Source organism: Pseudorasbora parva, chromosome 22, assembly GCF_024679245.1.
Source record: "Pseudorasbora parva isolate DD20220531a chromosome 22, ASM2467924v1, whole genome shotgun sequence".
Lineage (NCBI taxonomy): Eukaryota > Metazoa > Chordata > Actinopteri > Cypriniformes > Gobionidae > Pseudorasbora > Pseudorasbora parva.
In genome coordinates this window covers 2304682-2326907 of record NC_090193.1, presented here as the reverse complement: position 1 = coordinate 2326907, position 22226 = coordinate 2304682, and the positions used below count along the sequence as shown (strand labels likewise).

The 22226-nt window shown below is 41.6% G+C and overlaps 1 protein-coding gene across 1 annotated transcript; it reads right to left on the bottom strand.

Annotated features, from left to right (window-relative positions):
- Positions 1-3364: 3364 nt before the first annotated feature.
- On the bottom strand, positions 3365-21926 carry cdk4 (cyclin dependent kinase 4). Its single transcript, XM_067431588.1, has 8 exons — positions 21711-21926; positions 18924-19144; positions 14482-14617; positions 9888-10055; positions 9704-9813; positions 7213-7263; positions 6998-7133; positions 3365-3942 (listed from the first exon to the last, which is right to left on the bottom strand). Exons 2-8 carry the CDS (start codon positions 19139-19141, stop codon positions 3868-3870), a joined length of 894 nt encoding a protein of 297 aa, XP_067287689.1. The 5' UTR covers positions 19142-19144; positions 21711-21926; the 3' UTR covers positions 3365-3867.
- Between the last annotated feature and the right edge of the window lie 300 nt (positions 21927-22226).

Genomic DNA, 22226 nt, shown 5'->3' with positions numbered 1-22226 from the left:
TACATGTGTAACGTTTGTGGTCAATTATTTACTCCTTCCAATCTTGGAGATGACAAAATAGGGACATAAAAAATGTCAGGGCAAGAAATTAATAAAATGTAAAAACTTTCAAATTTAGAAGTAGCCACTTATTTGGTTTCAGGGGCCATTTTGAAAAGATAGATTTTCAGTGCTTCAACTAAAAAAACTAAATTTAAATATAAATGGGAATATAATTAATTTTTAGATATTTTATTTGTGGACAACTGCACTAATTAATGATTCAATTTATTTATAAAGCAGATTTAAAAACAACCATAAATCAAATGTTAAAAAAATACAAAAGCAATACAATAAAACTAGTTTGTTCAACATGTATTGGAGAAAAATATTTATTTCATAATGCGAGTTAATTTTTTTGAATGAAAGATCAAAATATGAAACCATGCAGATTTATTTTCACAGCCGCCTTTGCTCATATTTACTAAGAGTGCCAGTATTAGTGGAGGTCACTGTATATATGTAATGTGTGGTCCTATCACAGCATGCATAGTCAACAGCACTAGCTTAGATAGCATTACTAGGCCTACAGACAACTGTGTAAAAACAGATTTGAATACTGGTATAAGACTGCGATAAGACTATAAAGAGAGAAATCAAACAGAGAACTGGTGCAAATGTTCTGTTCAGTTTTGTGGGCTATGTAAAAAAAAAAGGTTTCTACTGGCAAAGAGCCGCTCCACACAAGTGTGTGTGCGCTAATGCACTGCTGTATATGTCTAGTTGTTTTTGTGCATGTTTGTTTATATGATTGTAAATCTCTAAGTGTAACAGTTTACAGTGGTTAATGTGGTTGTGTTTAAAGGATTAGTTCACTTCTAATTGAAAATGTCCTGATAGTTTCCTCGCCCCATCTCATCCCATATCTTCATGTCTTTCTGTCTTCAGTGGAAAGAAAATTAAGTTTTTTTGAGGAAAACATTCCAGGATTTTTCTCCTCATAATGGACTTCAATGGGAACCAACGGCTGAAGGTCCAAATCAATGAGGAAGAGCTTCAGAGACTCTGATGATCCAGAGGAATAGAGTCTGATCCTGACAAACCATCGGTCGGTGTGGGCCTGTTTTTTTGTGTGCAACATTTACGCTGAATACCAATGTTGCCACTCAGCCTTTTCGCCACGGTGACGTCACACACACATATACAGCCTAGTAGGGAAGCGTGCGATTGGGGGAGCAGTCGTGGCCTTGTGAAAGCAATCCGAACCAAGAAGCTGTTGTACACTCTAAAAAATGTTGGGTTGTTTTAACCCAATGTTGGGTCAAATATGGACTAACCCAGCGATTGGGTTGTTTTAATCCTGCAGTTGGGTTAAATATTTGCTTAAGACAACCCAATCGCTGTGTTAGTCCATATTTGACCCAACTTTGGGTTGTTTTTTACCCAGAATTTTTTAGAGTGTAACATTAGCCATTTTCCCATTACAGACTAATGCAAAAAATTGCCGATATTTTTAAAATGTTGATTAAAAACGATTGTAGAATGATGTTGTTTCCATTAACCAATGATATGTGACTAAAACATATTTTTTTCCTCTCGCAAAAAGTAATTCCAAAAATTATGCCACGTATTTTGGGTTTATTTATATCCTATGAGTTAGGGTTAAAGGGTTACTTCAGCGATTAGCTTATGGCTTTGTATCAGTAGAAACCCTGGAGTATATTCAAATAAATGTGCTATCCCCCCTCATATCCCCCTGAGACAAGAGATTTATGCATTTTTTTTCTGGAAAAATTCATTCTGTGATTCAAATTGACGATATTTGCATCATCGGAGGAATGTTTGGCCAAAGGCTAAAGACTACAGCCAGCAGAGGGAGCCATTTCCTCATGTTTTGAACCCGCGCATGAGGAATGGAGATCACACTCACAGCTCAGCTCAGCTACAGGCACTCATTTAAACGGAGCGATGGTGAGCAATGGAAGTCTTTTAACTTCTCAAATTAATTTCTATGAAAGTTAAGCTTCCTAAGGCATGAACTGAAGCGCGCCAGACTGAACTGGCGTTGTGAATGTATATCGTGAGTGTAGTCGCGATTACCTCAGCTCTCATCACGAGAGCTCATCAGCTCATTTATCTCACTCCTGCAGTTAGTGCTCAGTGCTGTGAGACTCGCGGCGACTCACTCATTATATTGAACACACACGTTCAGTTTTTAATTGTAGTGTCTTCTCTAACTCAGTCACAGTAATCAAGTTGGTGGCTTTGGGAATGGCCTCACAGGGCAGCGAAGCATTCTGGGAATTGTAGTCTTTCATCCCCATGAGACAAAAATACATTTTCTGTCTTTTCTCAGTCTAGAAGGCACCAAATTAAAAAATAATTTCACATTTCTACTACATTAATGACCCAGTTTAAATACAGATTCATCTTCCCAGCGCTGAAGTACCCCTTTAACCCACTGGTGGCCATTTTTATTAAAGGAGGGAGATGTGCATGACGTGTTATCCAAGAATTAATGGCATGCATTAATATCACCGTCTAAAAAATGCTGGGTTGTTTTAACCCAATGTTGGGTCAAATATGGACTAAGCCAGCAATTGGGTTGTTTTAACCCAGCGATTAGGTTTTTTAAACCCTGCGGTTGGGTTGAATATTTGCTTAAGACAACCCAATTGCTGGGTTAGTCCATATTTAACCCAACATTGGGTTGTTTTTTTACCCAGAATTTTTTAGAGTGTAGTGTTTCTCCCTCATATCTGCTTCAAGGTTTTCATGATCATTTGTGGCATTTCTTTCTAGAATCCAGTATTCCTGTAATTCTCTTCTTTTATGAGTTTAATAAAGAACTGTCCCAAACACACGTCATCTGTAAAGAATGATCAACGTTTACTTGCGCCAGTTGACATGTAAATGTTTTCATTGCAGTTTTGCGAAAACTTCCTTTTCGAATTGCCTGAAAAACCACCTCATGCGAGCGTAAACCCTGGTGATATATGTGCGTTTGTGCAAAATTAACAAGTCTCCATTGGGCGTATTTTCGATTCAAAATTTGTGCAGTTCGAAGGATAAAGTGAACACGGTGAGTGTAAGTGTAATCTGTTTCAGAGCAAAGCATACAATCTACAGCAGTTAAACATCAATGGTTCTGGATCTTTAAACACAGGGTCAATGTCTTAACAAGAAAGCTAAAAAACTGCTGTTTAATATTCTAACATTTTTGTTGACTGAGACATAACTTGTTTATTGTCTGAAAGATTGATTGTGTGTTTTTGTATCTTCTGTTTGATAAAATCGCAATAAGTTATGGTAGTTACGACATGGCGTGAACAAAGATAATATAATTTGAAAGCTGGATCTGATTGAAAAAATGAATAAAAACACATTTATAAATGAAAGCATTTTATTTCAGTCGGGTGGGACAGAATAGAAACGGGGAAGTCGGTGTGAACAGCTTTTGGGCGTTTGGTTTTGCGTCAGACGTTACGCAGTGAAGACGTCAGCAGCTCCTGGTTTGAGGGAGTTTTAGGGGCCGGTTTATTTATTTTCTCGGTGGAATCAGAGGCTGGATGACGCTTAAAAGTGGAAAGATAATGCTCCACTGTAAAGAAAGAGAAATATGACACTTTAAAGTTCAAGTCTATCATCACAGACACTCAGATCCTCCTCATCATGTAGCTACGAAAGCGCTCACTGAAGTCACAGACGAACACGTTTACACACACACACACACACACACACACACACACACACACACACACACACACACACACACACACACACACACACACACACACACACACACACACACACACACACACACAGGTCGTTCTTAAGTATGTGGCACTCTTGCTGGTCCCAGGTGCAGAGGATGATGGGAATGATCGCTCATTCTGTGAAGAAATCGTGCTCCAAAGCGTTCAGCGCAGAGATTCGCTTCAGCGGGTCGAATGTCAGCATTTCCTGTGAAGACAGAGGAAGATCACCTCAGCTGTTTGGGGATTACAAATTTATAAATTGTTATATCAAGGTTTCAATGTAATAGTATACAAACAGTTTATGTACATAATGTTTTACAGTTTTGAGGTAAAGATTGACTACACACTCAATTATTTGTTTGTGAATTATTTTATAACTCATTCATTTACACTATATAAAGCCTTAAAGTTCTGCATAATTAAGGGCGTGGCCACTTTAAGTGACAGGTCGATAGCCATTTATCTGCTGTCAATTAGTCATCGCGTCACATAAGCTCCGCCCACATCCCGCCTCTTTGCCCATTTTCTGTTATCCGGGAGTAAAGCTCGTCTCTAATTTACGTTTCAAAACTCTCTTCATAATCCTATCGATGATGTCATGGACACAACATCCATATTTTTTACATCTGGTATAATGAGATAAATGGCGTATGCTTAATTTTACGATAAGTGCGATTAAAATGTTTCATCGATTGACAGCCCTTATATTGTCAAATTTAGAAGTGTAGCAACTTATTTGATTTCAGGGGCCATTTTGAAAAGATAGATTTTCAGAGAGAGAAATCAATATAAACTCTTTTTCAGGACTGTATTTCATCAATAATGTTGTAAAATCCAAATAACTTTACAGATCTTCATTGTAAAGGGTTTAAACAATGTTTTCCATGCATGTTCAATTAACCATAATCAATTAATGAACATGCACCTGTGGAATGGTCGTTAAGACCTTAACAGCTTACAGAGAGAAGGCGTTTAAGGTCACGGTTCTAGAAACGCAGGACACTAAAGAGACTTGTCTACAGACTGTGAAAAACACCCAAAGAAAGATGCCCAGGGTCCCTGCTCATCTGCGTGAGCGTGCATTAGGCATGCTGCAGGGAGGCATGAGGACTGCTGATGTGGCTAGGGCAATAAACTGCCATGTCCGCACTGGGAGACGCCTGAGACAGCGCTACAGGGAGACAGGAAGGACAGCTGATCATCGAAGTTTATCGTTGAAGGAATGAGCGTAACACCGAGGCCTGTACCCTGGAGCGGGATCGATTCGGAGGTGGCGTGTCCGTCATGGTCTGGGGCGGAATATCACATCACCATCAGACTGAGCTTGTTGTCATTGCAGGCAATCTCAATGCCTTGCGGTACAGACATCCGCCTCCCTCATGTGGTACCCTTATATGCGTGCTCATCCAGACATGATCCTCCAGCAGGACAATGCCATCAGCCATACTACTCGTTCTGTGCGTGAGTTTCTGAAGGACAGCAATGTCAGTGTTCTGCCATGGCCAGCGAAGAGCCCGGATCTCAATCCCATTGAGCACGTCTGGGACCGGATGGATCGCAGGGTGAGGGCTAGGGCCATTTCCCCCAGAAATGTTCAAGAGCTTGCAAGTGCCTTGGTGGAAGAGTGGGGTAACATCTCATAGCAAGAACTGACAAATCTGGTCCAGTCCATGAGGAGGAGAGGAGGAGATGCACTGCAGTACTTCAAGCCGCTGGTGGCCACACCAGATACTGACTGGACTTTTGATTTTGAGCCTCCCTTCATTCAGGGACACATTATTCTATTTCTGTTAGTCACATGTCTGTGAAACATTTTTAGTTTATGTCTTATGGTGTTGACTCTTTTAGTGCTCATACAAATATTTACATGGATTAAGGTTACTGAAAGTAAAAACAGTTGAAAGTCAGAGGACGTTTCTTTTTTTGCTGACTTTTATATATTATATATATATATATATATATATATATATATATATATATATATATATATATTATTAGGAACACCTGTTCAGTTTCTCATTAATGCAATGATCTAATCAACCAATCCCATGGCAGTTGCTTCAATGCCTGTAAGGGTGTGGTCCTGGTCAAGACAATCTCCTGAACTCCTGAATGTCAGAATGGGAAAGAAAGGTGATTTAAGCCATTTTGAGCGTGGCATGGTTGTTGGTGCCAGGTCTGAGTATTTCACAATCTGCTCAGTTACTGGGATTTTCACACACAACCATTTCTAGGGTTTACAAAGAATGGTGTGAAGGGAAGGGAAGGGAAGGGAAGGGAAGGGAAGAACATCCAGTATGCAGCAGTCCTGTGGGAGAAAATGCCTTGTTGATGCTCGAGGTCAGAGGAGAATGGGCCGACTGATTCAAGCTGATAGAAGAGCAACTTTGACTGAAATAACCACTCGTTACAACCGAGGTAAGCAGCAAAGCATTTGTGAAGCCACAACACACACAACCTTGAGGCGGATGGGCTACAACAGCAGAAGACCCCACCGGGTACCACTCATCTCCACTACAAATAGGAAAAAGAGGCGACAATTTGCACGAGCTCACCAAAATTGGACAGTTGAAGACTGGAAAAATATTGCCTGATGAGTCTCGATTTCTGTTGAGACATTCAGATGGTAGAGTCAGAATTTGGCGTAAACAGAATGAGAACATGGATCCATCATGCCTTGTTACCACTGTGAGGGCTGGTGGTGGTGGTGTAATGGTGTGGGGGATATTTTCTTGGCACACTTTAGGGCCCTTAGTGCCAATTGGGCATCGTTTAAATGCCACGGCCTACCTGAGCATTGTTTCTGACCATGTCCATCCCTTTATGACCACCATGTACCCATCCTCTGATGGCTACTTCCAGCAGGATAATGCACCATGTCACAAAGCTTGAATCATTTCAAATTGGTTTCTTGAACATGACAATGAGTTGACTGTACTAAAATGGCCGCCACAGTCCCCAGATCTCAACCCAATAGAGCATCTTTGGGATGTGGTGGAACGGGAGCTTCGTGCCCTGGATGTGCATCCCACAAATCTCCATCAACTGCAAGATGCTCTCCTATCAATATGGACCAACATTTCTAAAGAATGCTTTCAGCAGCTTGTTGAATCAATGCCACGTAAAACACAGTATTAGTATGGTGTTCCTAATAATCCGTTAGGTGAGTGTACATATATTTTATATATATTCGTCTCATATCATCTTTAACAGCTTTTATACAGTAGCTGTATGTGAAGTGATATTGAATGTAAATGTACCAATAAGAGTTTTGCCCCCTTCTCACTGATCTCAGGAACACAGTCTGCGATTGGCCGAGGGTTTTGAGGGCTGAAGTTCTGACGGGACAGAGTGACATCCGTCGGCCATTCGTCTTCAGACGGCAGGCCGATCACCCTGTTGATCAACACACGTCATTATTCACATGCTGATCTCTCAGTGTCTCTCTAACACAAGTGTGTCTGTTTTTACTTACGCAAAAATCTTCCCCAGCTGGTCCATCTCCGAATCTCCACAGAAGAGAGGTCTGAAAGACCAGACGCCACATTACAAATCATGACAATGAATGGACTAATCAACAGACATGATGGGACAAAAGTCAACATTAAAGGAAGGAAGGTTTCTGCGTAATGCAGGACTTGAAACGCACAGAAATTCTTATTTTGAAATGTGTGAAACCGTGTCTACACAGAATGTTAAATGTGCGTCCCGCACGCCCCCTCTCGCACGCACGCCCCCTCTCGCACCATCTCACGCACGCCCCCCTCTCGCACGCACGCCCCCTCTAGCACTAGGGCTGGGCGATATGGCCAAAATTTCATATCCCGATATAACTCATTTGATATCCCGATAACGATATACATAACGATATAGCAATTTTTCTGTTAATTCAGTTTATAAATAGTCTATACAAAATTGCAATGTGGAAATGCAGTTTGAAATGATATACAAAACAAATAAAGGTAGTATGGACTACATTTTTATTTTATTTAGAACCTTTTTTTAAAGCAAGACTGTTGGTAAAGTTAACACCTGCCTAGGGATGTTAACCGATGAACGTTTGACCGATGGCTGACCGTATCAACGTTAACCGATCAAAGTTGTCGGTTAAAATAAATAAAAAAGTGATCTCTAAATTAGGCTATTATAGACAGTGGACTAAACGCTACTACAGTTGGCCGTCTCATTCCAAAATCTTTTTGTGTGATTGAACATATCCCTCGCACTCAATTTTTCATAACTTGCCTGTTTGTAGCTACTTAATAAACCAATAAAAACATTTGACGCGAGGTCACAGCGTTTGCTCGCTCACAAGGTTTGCAAAAAGTAAACACTCGAGGTTAGAGCCAGGGCAGACGACAGTATGAAGCGTGCATTTCGCTTAAGATGGGCTTACATTTGGAAATATATTACATCTTCATTTCAGTGGTAACACATAAGGTGTTGATCGTCTTTCTTTATTATTGTTAGCACTACCTCGAACTAAAGCAGCGTCTCTTCAGAGCTGTCATTTTCTTTAATGAGCCGCGGCAATGATTCAAATGAGCTTCTTACGCTAGACAAACGCCTTTATTTTCAACGTGATCACCTTGTACCCAAACCATTTCAAAACTAAGGAACCATTTGTCCTCTGATTACAAACAAGCTCCTCTGCGGTGCGTTTGCGGGACTCGTGTTTCGCGCTGTGGGGGATTTTAAAAAAGTGACGTGAGTGGAAGGGAGGCGGCAGCGCGTGTGTGTGTGTGAGTGAGAGGGCGAGAGAGAGACAGAGGGAGCGCGGCTCGCGGCTGTTATTTCAAATAGCGCAGCATATTTTAAACTAATCGGTTAACCGGTTTCAACCGGCTAATGAGGCTCGGTGGTCGGTCAAGAAAATGTTTAGTTTTCGCCATCCCTACACCTGCCATTAAAATATTTCAATATATGGCTATATGGTGTGCCACGCGTAAAAGCCCGTTGCAGCGTCTGTGTCTGAAGTTTGTTTTGAGCGCTTATGCCACTATTCTGGCATAATTACTCTGAGAATTACCCTGGTCTGAACCGCGTCTACTACCGTCTTCCTCCATGTTTGTTTATGTATTGCAGCGTGCATGGGCATGCCGTGGCGTGAGGTGCATCTTGACGTAAAATTCTGCCATAAACGCCTTATCGTGGCGTAAGCGATAGAGCCTTATATAAAACGATAGACATTTTCTATCGTCCAGACGATATATTTCGTCATATCGCCCAGCCCTATCTAGCACCATCTCACGCACGCCCCCTCTCGCACCATCTCTCGCACACACGCCCCCTCTCGCACCATCTCTCGCACGCACGCCCCCTCTCGCACGCACGCCCCCTCTCGCACCATCTCTCGCACGCACGCCCCCTCTCGCACCATCTCTCGCACGCACGCCCCCTCTCGCACGCACGCCCCCTCTCGCACGCACGCCCCCTCTCGCACCATCTCTCGCACGCACGCCCCCTCTCGCACCATCTCTCGCACGCACGCCCCCTCTCGCACCATCTCTCGCACGCACGCCCCCTCTCGCACATCTCTCGCACGCACGCCCCCTCTCGCACGCACGCCCCCTCTCGCACAATCTCTCGCACGCACGCCCCCTCTCGCACGCACGCCCCCTCTCGCACCATCTCTCGCACGCACGCCCCCTCTCGCACGCACGCCCCCTCTCGCACGCACGCCCCCTCTCGCACAATCTCTCGCACGCACGCCCCCTCTCTCGCACGCACGCCCCCTCTCGCACCATCTCTCGCACGCACGCCCCCTCTCGCACCATCTCTCGCACGCACGCCCCCTCTCGCACGCACGCCCCCTCTCGCACCATCTCACGCACGCCCCCTTTCGCACACACGCCCCCTTTCGCACGCACGCCCCCTCTCGCACCTCTCGCACGCAGGCCCCCTCTCGCACGCACTCACTCTCTCTCTCACACTCACTCTCACTCCCTCTCTCTGCTTAGACTCACGTGCGTCTGAACATCTCAGCGAAGATGCAGCCGGTGCTCCAGATGTCCACAGGTGTGGCGTATGTGGTCTGGAGCAGCACTTCAGGAGAGCGATACCACAACGTCACGACCTGAGCGGAGAGAAAAACATCAGACGTGTGTGTGTGTGATCAGTGCTGATGATACCAGGCCGCGTGTCTCTTACCACTGGTGTGAGCGCCATGTGACAGCTGTAGATCCGCGCCAACCCGAAGTCTGCCAGCTTCACCTGTCCTCTGCTGGTCACCAGGATGTTTTCCGGCTTCAGATCCCGATGGAGAACCCGATTCGAGTGCAAGAACGCCAAACCACACAGCAGCTGCTGCATCAAGTCCTGCACCACACACACACACACACACACACACACACACACACACACACACAAATGTTACACATCTGCTGATAACATCACACCTTATTGTACTGTCTTCGTTACAGTGTGATGTTTAAATCCCTTCAGCGGGAGTTCTTCTCTCTATCAGTGTCAGTGTTCCTGAACTCAGCTCTAGTCAGAATATGAGTCTGATGCTCCATTGGGCTGTGATTATGGGGCGTTTCAAACCAACCAGGAAAGACCTCGATTGGACAGACCTACAACCAATCAGAGCAGCGGAGCGACGCATAACGTTAGTTGTCAAATGTCAACAGAACTCAACTGCACTGTGTTGCCAAGTTTTTTTTCCGTGGGTTGTTTTCCATGTCCGTGGGTTTGAGCTGTGCACAAGCACATGTTTGTGTTGTTTCAGGAACACCTTTATAAATGAATCCTAACCGTTGATGGATATTTTTAGGTCCGTTTTAAGAAGGCAGAGGAAACACACTGAAGCCTCAATGATGTCTTTTTTCTTTGTGTAAGCCTTTAGCGGCATTATACTAACACTTTTTGAGGAAGTAATATCTGGACTGGGATTTAAAACTCACACTATGGTTCAAAATTTGGGGGCGGTAAGATTTTGTAATGTTTCTGAAAGTCACCAAAGCTGCATTTATTACATCAAAAGTACAGTGTAGAGCAGCTGTTCTCAAAGTGAATATATAGTAAAGTATAATTCATTCCTGTGATCAAAGCTGAATTTTTAGTCTTCAGTGTCACATGATTACCTTCAGAAATCATTCTGATATGAAGAATTGGTGCTCAAGAAACATTTATGGTTATTAATGATGAAAACTGTTTTGTGGAAATGGATATATTTAATTTTTCAGGATTATTTGATGAATAGAAAGAACAGCATTTTTTCAACTTTTACAATTCAATCTTTTGTAACATTAGAAACGTCTTTACTGTCACTTTTGATCCAATTAACGTGTCCTTGTTGAGTAAAAGTATTAATTTCTCTGAAAATTATTTAAAATACAAAAAAAATCTTACTGAGTGGTAGTGCACCCGTTTCTAACGAGTGGAGTTATATTTTATAAAGCTTATAGAAACAGAATCGTGAAGGAAATTATAGGTCTAATTTTGGAAATAATAGTTTTGAACTATTTGCAAATAATATTTGAATTAATTTGCATTAAAATATGTTGTCCATGTTGCACAAAAATAAACACTGGAGTTTATAATTACTATGGTGTTGTGGTTTTTAACAGTGGGTCATATAGCAGATCTTGTCAGTGAGTTTTGTGGTGTTAGGAATTGTTTTTCTGCATTTTCCCACTAACTCAAACGTGCGTACACCGCCTCCTGAGCTGGCGTAGGATTGGAGCGTGCCGTACGCCAACGTCCATATTGATAAATCTCAAAGTCACCGTGGGTTTGGGTGTACGCAAGGTGTACGCTGGAAATTTGGTGTACACACTTTTGATAAATGAGGGCCAATGAGATTCAAATTTGGATGGATACATTCATATGTTCTGGAGCTGTCCTCGGATGACATATTGGTCCAATGTCTTTGATATGCTTAATAACGCTCTTGATATAGATTTGGAACCAAACCCCTTGACTGCTCTTTTTGGCATTTCCTTGAGACCCGACTTGACTATTTCATCTCGCCAGAAGAGCCATTCTTCTTAAATGGAAACATGTCACCCCTCCATCCCATGAAAGGTGGATCCAAGAAATCTTTAGCTGTATAAAGCTTGAGAAGTTAAGATTTTTGCTTTCAGGATCCCTCCAAACTTTTCATAAGACTTGGGAACCTGTATTAAACCACATAAAAGGTTTACTCTGTTCTCCAGATACCAGCGTTAATACACAATAACTGACTTTGACTGGAAAGAGGAAAGACTGATACTAGAGAGAGGAATGTTTATCTTTATCTAGTTATTTACTATCATTTTATTTATTTAATTTTTAAGTTATTTGTTAATATTATTATTTTTATTTATTTACTTATTTATTTTCTGGTTGCTTTTATACTACATGTATAATTCTGTGGTGGGAGGATTCTAAAAGGGGTTTAAAAAGAGACAATGGCCCTCATTTATCAAAAGTGCGTACACCAAATTTCCAGCGTACACCCAAACCCACGGTGACTTTGAGATTTATCAATATGGACGTTGGCGTACGGCACGCTCCAATCCTACGCCAGCTCAGGAGGTGGTGTACGCACACACACACACACACACACGCTCAAAACCTACGCTAGCTCAGGAGGTGGTGTACGCACACACACACACACACACGCTCAAATCCTCCGCCAGCTCAGGAGGTGGTGTACGCACGTTTGAGTTAGTGTGAAAATGCAGAAAAGCAATTCCTAACACCACAAAACACACTGACAAGATATGCTATATGACCCACTGTTAAAAACCACAACAACAGCATTCAGTGTTTATTTTTGTGCAACATGAACGTCAATGTTTAATTTGTGTGACTTTACCAAAGCGTTTGATTTGTAGGCATATGTATTCCTCCAGTCGCGAGCCTGTGCGCTTTATCTGACGTTTCAGGCCCGTCTGGCCCGGCAGCTGCGCACGGACTGGGACTAAAATAATTCAGACTGACAAAATAATAAAAATGACCTTCTTCTTCTAAATAACAAGCGTCATTAAGAATAATAATCATAATAATAAGAAGAAGAATCTTACAAATTGTCATGTAATTATTAATGTGAATGAATCTTACTCCACATCACATCATCATCACTGTCGTACACCCCGATACATGTGCCGTGATACGAAATTAAATGCTAATTTTTTCAAAACGTGCTGTAAAATAATGCATTGTGATGGTAATTTATCATCCAAACAGCGATTTAAACTGCTGGAGTGCGCTTCTCAACCCCCACCCTATTAACAGTACTCGATATTTGGGTCCATATTTTGTTTTTGTGGACGCCTTTAATCCCACTCTTTAAACTCTCAAATAAAACAATTTCGGGTTTTTTTTCCACTTCCCTGGTGATCTCGATGGGCGCGTCTGTGCCCTGACTAGTGGACTAGTGAGATGATTGAGACGCGCCCGATCTCCACGTCGGAGAAGTTTCGCTTCTTTGCCGTCTTCCGTGTGTCCATGGCATAAAATGAGGGCGTGGGGGAGGCGGAGACTTGAATATATAGGGGCGTGTTATTCTAATGACGATCGTTTTCAGCCGCCGCATTTATCAAGGGCAGGTATTGCTACACCTGGATTGCAGAGGTGCGCACAGCTTCATAAATCAGGCGGTGAGAGGAGTGTAAGCATAATCTTACGCCAACATATACGCCCGTTTCTACGCAAGATTGATAAATGAGGGCCAATGTGATCTATTATTTTTCATTGAAAGTATAATTATGTACGGTTTTGTTAAATACCAATAAAAAAAGATCTAAACTAAAATATAGATGGATTTTAAACTTTACCTCATGTGAACACAATAAATTGTATTTTAATCGCATTAAAAAGGCACCTTAAATCACAATAATGCCGTTGTTCACACAACTTCATGAATTAATTCTGTGACATTATTATCAAGTATTTTCTTCACTAAATCACTGAACTCAGTCATCACCACCCGCAGTGCAGTCTCTGCTCCGTATCTTCATCCAGACGGCGAGAAGAACGTGACGACAGCGTAACGTTAGGCAAACCCGGCATTGCGATGTTCAACACAGGGCTGATTAATATCCAGCCGGTAACATGCATACTGCATGCCAATCTGAGTGGAGTATAGCTTATTAGTGAATAATCTGAATAATGAAAGTGTATGTAAACTGAGTGAGGAGTTCTGCTTCTTGTCATGTAAACATCTTACTGCCATTAAAACCTTATTCTGATTATTACAAATAATAATTGCATTATTGGTGCATAACATGTAAACGTAGTCCCTGCACTGCAAAAATTGCTTTTCTTACTTAGTATTTTTGTCTGGTTTCTAGTCCAAATATATAAAAATTCTTAAAACAAGAAGTATTTACTAGACAAGCAAAAGTAATTGTCTTGTTTTGGGGAAAAATAACTCAAAATGAAGAGAGTTTTTGCTTAAAATAAGATAAATAATCTGCCAATGGGGTGAGAAAAATAATCTAAATTCAAACAGGAAGATTATTTTTCTTACCCCATTAGCAGATTATTTTGCTTATTTTAATATATTTTCTTATTTCGAGTTATTTTTTTGCATAAGACAATAATTTTTACTTGTCTAGTAAATGTTTCTTAATGTAAGAATTGTTAGATATTTTGACAAGAAACAAGACAAAAATACTAAGTAAGAAATGCATTTTTTGCAGTGTGTCTATGATGGTTCCGCTTCTGCTTTCATGCAACATTTGAGGTGAAATATGACACAAACATCTGGATCAGCACCTCCTCATTGCTCAGACAGCGTTCGGGCGGGTCTTACTCTGATCTGGTGGATGGGCAGTCCGGGCGCCGGCACTTTCTCCAGGTACGTCCTGAGGTCCTGATCCACGTGCTCAAACACTAGAGTCACTTTCGTCTCCTGGTCGGTCCTCAGCGTGGCACACACATCCATGAGCCTGATCGATCACACAAACACACACAAGTCTGGTTCACTATCTTTGTGGAGACTCTCCATAGACGTAATATTTTTATACTGTACAAACCGTATTTTCTATCCCCCTACACTGCCCCTGCCCCTAAACCTACCTATCACACACACACACACACACACACACACACACACACACACACACACACACACACACACACACACACACACACACACACACACACACACACACAGCCCCTAAACCTACCCATCACCGGAAACATTCTGCATTTTTACTTTCTCAAAAAAACTCCTCCTGTGTGATTTATAAGATGTTTTCCTTATGGGGACCTAAAAATGTCCCCACAAGGACAAGGATTTCAGATATTGCCATCTTTGTGGGGACATTTTGTCCCCATAACGTAGGGATTACCAGGTCACACACACACACACACACAGCCCCTAAACCTACCGATCACAGGAAACATTCTGCATTTTTACTTTCTCAAAAAAAACTCATCCTGTATGATTTATAAGCATTTTGAAAAGTGGGGGCCGCTGGCTGGTTATCTCAGGTTTTACTCTCCTTATGGGGACATTTGGTCCCCAAAATGTAATATAAACAAGAGCACTTACACACACACACAAACACAACAACAGATCACACACGCCTGTTACGTCCTGGACGCGTTGATGTGGAATGTATCATTTGTATTAGTGTTGTGATTGGTCTGTGACTCTGTGTGCATGTTTCTCTCTGTATTTTCCGATCTTGTCTCGCGCTGTTATTGAATAGGAACTATCCTGACGTTAGCCTCATCCTGGTTGGCTGGCGCGTGAACGGAAACAGGATAAAGCTCACTGAGACTTCACAGGAAATGAGAAACTGTTCCCCCGTCCCAGACTAGTGATTCATGCGTGTAGTTCATTAAGCTATGCCTGAATTGAACTTTAAAGTTGTTGTGATTTCTAATGCAGAAATAACTAATGCCTTATTTTAAGTAAATATGTAGCATAATTGGTTATTATAAAACTCCCCCCCAGCCAGTCACTCATATGAGATCTACCAATAGCAAACCACAACCATTCAATCAACTCCCCATGGACAAAATAAAGCCCCGCCCTACATTTGTTCTTGTCGCTGAAATGTTTCAGTCGAATATATACGACACAATAGTGAAGAAAATGTTAGTGTGACTAATTTCATGGTGACTTTTGTGAACACAGTTACAACTGGAAAGAGTGTCTAAGGCCTAATTGATCAAATAATGAAGCAGCTTTTGTTAAGAAAACTGTGACTTAAATGTGCAGTAAACAATTCAAAGAAACACTGCTGATATTGAAATCAAGCCAAACAAACTTTCCTATCCCCTATATAGAGCACTGTCTGATCGATCCCAATATAGAAAACTGTCTGATCGTTCCCTATCCCCTATATAGTGCACCGTCTGATCGTTCCCTATCCCCTATATAGAGCACTGTCTTATCGTTCCCTATCCCCTATATAGAGCACTGTCTGATCGTTCCCTATCCCCTATATAGTGCACCGTCTGATCGTTCCCTATCCCCTATATAGAGCACTGACTGATCGTTCCCAATATAGAAAACTGTCTGATCGTTCCCTATCCCCTATATAGAGCACTGACTGATCGTTCCCAATATAGAAAACTGTCTGATCGTTCCCTATCCCCTATATAGTGCACCGTCTGATCGTTCCCTATCCCCTATATAGAGCACTGTCTGATCGTTCCCTATCCCCTATATAGTGCACTGCCTGATCGTTCCCTATCCCCTATATAGTGCACTGTCTGATCGTTCCCTATCCCCTATATAGTGCACTGTCTGATCGTTCCCTATCCCCTATATAGTGCACTGTCTGATCGTTCCCTATCCCCTATATAGAGCACTGACTGATCGTTCCCAATATAGAAAACTGTCTGATCGTTCCCTATCCCCTATATAGTGCACTGCCTGATCGTTCCCTATCCCCTATATAGTGCACTCTGATCGTTCCCTATCCCCTATATAGTGCACTGTCTGATCGTTCCCTATCCCCTATATAGAGCACTGTCTGATCGTTCCCTATCCCCTATATAGAGCAAGGTCTGATCGTTCCCTATCCCCTATATAGAGCACTGTCTGATCGTTCCCTATCCCCTATATAGTGCACTGTCTGATCGTTCCCTATCCCCTATATAGGGCACTGTCTGATTGTTCCCTATCCACTGTCTGATTGTTCCCTATCCCCTATATAGTGCACTGTCTGATCGTTCCCTATCCCCTATATAGAGCACTGTCTGATCGTTCCCTATCCCCTATATAGAGCACTGTCTGATCGTTCCCTATCCCCTATATAGAGCACTGTCTGATCGTTCCCTATCCCCTATATAGAGCACTGTCTGATCGTTCCCTATCCCCTATATAGAGCACTGTCTGATCGTTCCCTATCCCCTATATAGAGCACTGTCTTATCGTTCCCTATCCCCTATATAGAGCACTGTCTGATCGTTCCCTATCCCCTATATAGAGCACTGTCTGATCGTTCCCTATCCCCTATATAGAGCACTGTCTGATCGTTCCCTATCCCCTATATAGTGCACTGTCTGATCGTTCCCTATCCCCTATATAGTGCACTGTCTGATCGTTCCCTATCCCCTATATAGAGCACTGTCTGATCGTTCCCTATCCCCTATATAGAGCACTGTCTGATCATTCCCTATCCCCTATATAGAGCACTGTCTGATCGTTCCCTATCCCCTATATAGTGCACTGTCTGATCGTTCCCTATCCCCTATATAGGGCACTGTCTGATTGTTCCCTATTCACTGTCTGATTGTTCCCTATCCCCTATATAGTGCACTGTCTGATCGTTCCCTATCCCCTATATAGAGCACTGTCTGGTCGTTCCCTATCCCCTATATAGAGCCCTGTCTGATCGTTCCCTATCCCCTATATAGTTCACCGTCTGATCGTTCCCTATCCCCTATATAGAGCACTGTCTGGTCGTTCCCTATCCCCTATATAGTGCACTGTCTGGTCGTTCCCTATCCCCTATATAGTGCACTGTCTGGTCGTTCCCTATCCCCTATATAGAGCACTGTCTGGTCGTTCCCTATCCCCTATATAGTGCACTGTCTGATCGTTCCCTATCCCCTATATAGAGCACTGTCTGGTCGTTCCCTATCCCCTATATAGAGCCCTGTCTGATCGTTCCCTATCCCCTATATAGTTCACCGTCTGATCGTTCCCTATCCCCTATATAGAGCACTGTCTGGTCGTTCCCTATCCCCTATATAGTTCACCGTCTGATCATTCCCTATCCCCTATATAGAGCACTGTCTGATCGTTCCCTATCCCCTATATAGAGCACTGTCTGGTCGTTCCCTATCCCCTATATAGAGCACTGTCTGATCGTTCCCTATCCCCTATATAGAGCCCTGTCTGGTCGTTCCCTATCCCCTATATAGAGAACTGTCTGATCGTTCCCTATCCCCTATATAGAGAACTGTCTGATTGTTCCCTATCCCCTATATAGTTCACCGTCTGATCATTCCCTATCCCCTATATAGTGCACTGTCTGATCGTTCCCCTATTCATATCAACAGCAGATATAGCAGCAGGTACTGTACATTGCACTGATGTCACTTTAACACACAGATCTAATACACACATGCCATTTCTTTACATTCACAGACATAACCGACTGTGTTTATGTGAACTGTGTGTGTTTGACAGTTTAAGCGCATTAAGATGTGAAAGAGAACTTAGTTTAATGCTCACAGACGCTCCGTCTGACGTCCAGCTTTCTGTGCGTGTGCTTCAGGTGTGTGTGTGTGTGTGTGTGCACTCAGAGAAACCACATATCAGAAGTTCAGACTGATGTGGCTCCTAAAGCTCTTGCCTGATCATAACACTTCTGATATTTCCCTGAGCTTCTCATTTGTAATGTCTCTCAGCCATCTCTCTTTCTACAGTCTTTCTTCAAATCTGCCTCTCGCTCACTCTCTCTTTCTCTCCTTCCCCATCATTAATGGACATGCCCTCTATGGCTGATTGGCTACAAGTTTGTTGTAGCACTCGGTCCCATCGACTTTTAACAGCGCTTGTCAGAAATTGCTCACTGCACCTTTAATGCCTGAAAGCAGCCATGACTGTCGATCAGCATACACATGCGTGTTCTAGAGGTCTGCACGGGCTTTAAACTGAAGCCTGAACCCGGTCCATACCGGAGATCATTTAACCCGACCCGACTATTACATTCACATGTTAAGCCCGAACCCGAGGTCCGTTTCGCATAGCAAATAACGTCAGCATGCACATGCGTGTTCAAATACCTGACGATGTTGGGATGGTCAAACTGCTCCAGTCGCTTGAGCAGCGCCACCTCTCGAACCGTGGACAGAGGAAGGCCGTCCTGATTGGTCTGCACTCTCACACTCTTCAGAGCCACAAACTGCCCGCTGTCTCGATCCCGAGCCTTGTAAACCGTACCGTAAGCGCCTCCGCCGATCTCCGCCACCGGCTCGTACTGCACCACGCTCCCCTGCTCCATCACCTGCAGAAAACCGAGTGTTATTAGGACACGCCTCTCTGGAGAACTCCACTGTGATTGGCTCTCTACTGTAAATGTTAAAAAATAACAATTGAACAATGGGACATTGGTTAGTTCACCCAAAAATGAAATGTCTGTCATGAACTCCTCGCCCTAATGTCACTCCACACCCGTAAGACCTCCGTTCATCTTCACACACAGTTTAAGATATTTTATATTTAGTCCGAGAGCGTATGCAAGTGTATGCACACTATACTGTCCATGTCCAGAAAGGGAATAAAAACATCATCACAGTAGTCCATATGAGACATCAGTGGGTTAATTAGAGTCTCTTGAAGCATCCAAAATACATTTGGGTCCAAAAATAACAAAAACTACGACTTTATTCAGCATTGGCTTCTCTTTCGGGTTTGTTTTAAGATTTGAACGGTTATGAATTAGCGTACTGATTGATTCGGATCGCCAATGTCACGTGATTTCAGCAGTTTTACACGCGATCCGAATCATGAATCAATACGCTGATTCATAACCGTTCAAATCTTTATTTGAGGTTTGAAAACTCATAAAAACTTTATTTGTTGTGAAAACAAACGCAGAAGAGAAGCCAATGCTGAATAAAGTCGTAGTTTTTGTTATTTTTGGACCCAAATGTATTTTGGATGCTTCAAGAGACTCTAATAAACCCACTGATGTCTCATATGGACTACTGTGATGATGTTTTTATTCCCTTTCTGGACATGGACAGTATAGTGTGCATACACTTGCATACGCTCTCGGACTAAATATAAAATATCTTAAACTGTGTGTGAAGATGAACGGAGGTCTTACGGGTGTGGAGCGACATTAGGGAGAGGAGTTAATGACAGACATTTCATTTTTGGGTGAACTAACCCTTTAACCTTTCTAAACAGTTTCAAAAAGATGAAATCTCTAATTATTCAGTCTGGTGTACTTAAATCAAAATAATAATACTTATTGTGTTGTAGATGTTTAGTAAAACACTATTGAGGTGGATACGGGTACGCTTAGGACAGGTTTAAAGGTGGGTTAAGGGGTCAACAGTGGGATTAAAGATTTCATTACAGAAACTATTTACAGTTTTAAATACAGTACAATCGTCACGATATATTAAAGCCGATAATAATGCACTATTTCCTTCAGATGTGCACTGTTCACCACTATGGTTATAAATCGCTTGAAATATGATTGAAATCACTTTAAAAAGAAAAATATAGGGTCATATAGTCATATTGGCTACATAATATTATAATGAGAACATCATAAATGTGTGTGTGGGACATGTATTTAATGGTGGGACTTTTGTTTTTATAATCAGCCTCGCAAAAATTATATACAAATTTGGATTTAGATTTATCAGCCAATATATCGGTTATCAAATATAAAGAATTATAGGTTATCAGTAGTGGCCAAAGTGTTCACATCAGTGGATATGTAGTTTAAACACAGCACGTATAGTTTAAAAACATGCATGTACACAATAAGTGCATTGTCTCAAATGATTCATTCAAATATTCAAATTCACGTAGTAGTTAAAGACAATATAAAAATGGGACTGCATCCGGTTACACTGTATTTTACAGTGACCTTGTTACATGTACTTTGTAAATTATGCATAATTATTGCAATATTACATGCAACAAACCCTTATCTTATAGTAAGTACATGTAGTTACACTGTAACATGGACACCTTAAAATAGTGGGTTACACTTTATTTGAAGGTGTCGTTGTTATAGTGTATTTATATATTTAAGTACAGAGTAATATTTAGTAACAGCATGTACTTAGTATAAGGTTAAGTAACAGCATGTTACTTAACCTTATAGTATACAATATTATACAATATTTAGTAACAGCATGTACTTACTAAAGGATTAATTATGTATAATATGGTAAGTATATGTAACATGTGTAACAAGGACACTGCAAAATACATTGTAACCCTATGGTGTCCTCTTTACAGTGTAATTATTCATGCAAGTATTATATTAATATTAATGAACTACATGTACTATAGGATTAGGTTTGGGTTAGGGGTATTTGCATGTAATTATCCACAAATAATGTATAGTAATTAATTACTATAGAAATTACATATAGTGTGTAACAAAGACACTATTTTTTTATTCTTTTAAGAGATAACATAAAACAGTGTTCACTTAATAGACAGATTAGAACCTTTTAATATTAAAGATAGTGTAAGTCTTTAGCATGCTTTATATTTTAGGAAGTAAATCAGTTGCATCAACAACAACAACAACAAAAAAGTGCTGGTATAATTGTCCACTGATTAGGAACTTAAAGACCATGCTTTTATACTTGTCACACTGTTAGTACTGCTGTCTAAAGTGACTTACCATGGTAAAATAGAGTAAATGTTTGAGTCACATTCTCTCAGGATATCCGTCACTCTCACCAGTCATTATGAGTTTAACTAAACTTACAGTCAGAAACAACACATCCTCAAATCGAACATCACACGAAGCGCACGCACAAACACACACTTCATGAAACACACACACACACACACACACACACACACACACTCACCACGTTTCTCCTCGTGTGCACAGCTGGTTAAACTAGTTCAGAAGAGTCCGAGCATCTCATCTCATCTCACGCGCGGAGTTTCCTACGTCTGCGGCGCGTCAGATGTGTGTGTTGTTCAGAGATGTTTCATGAGTTTATTTCATGAAAGTGTGTGTGAAACTCTGGCCTGGTCTCAGTCTGTTTCAATTCACTTCCTGTCTGATCTCAGGGCGGAGCGACATGATCAGACCCATCACACACACTTTAACCAATACCGCACACTTTAACCATCAAATCACTCCTTTATCCTTAAAATCACTCAATAATAACAGACTTTAACATGAAACTTCTGCGGTTTATTGACACTTTAAATGCAAAACATTTAGGCATAGCCACATCAAGTTTTGTTCTCTCTACTCTGCATATTTTTAAGATTTAAAAAATATATAATAATAAAAAACATAAAAGGTGTGTTCATTAGTGAACATTATATTGATGGACAAGACATGATAGTATCATAAACTTTTGTTGATCACA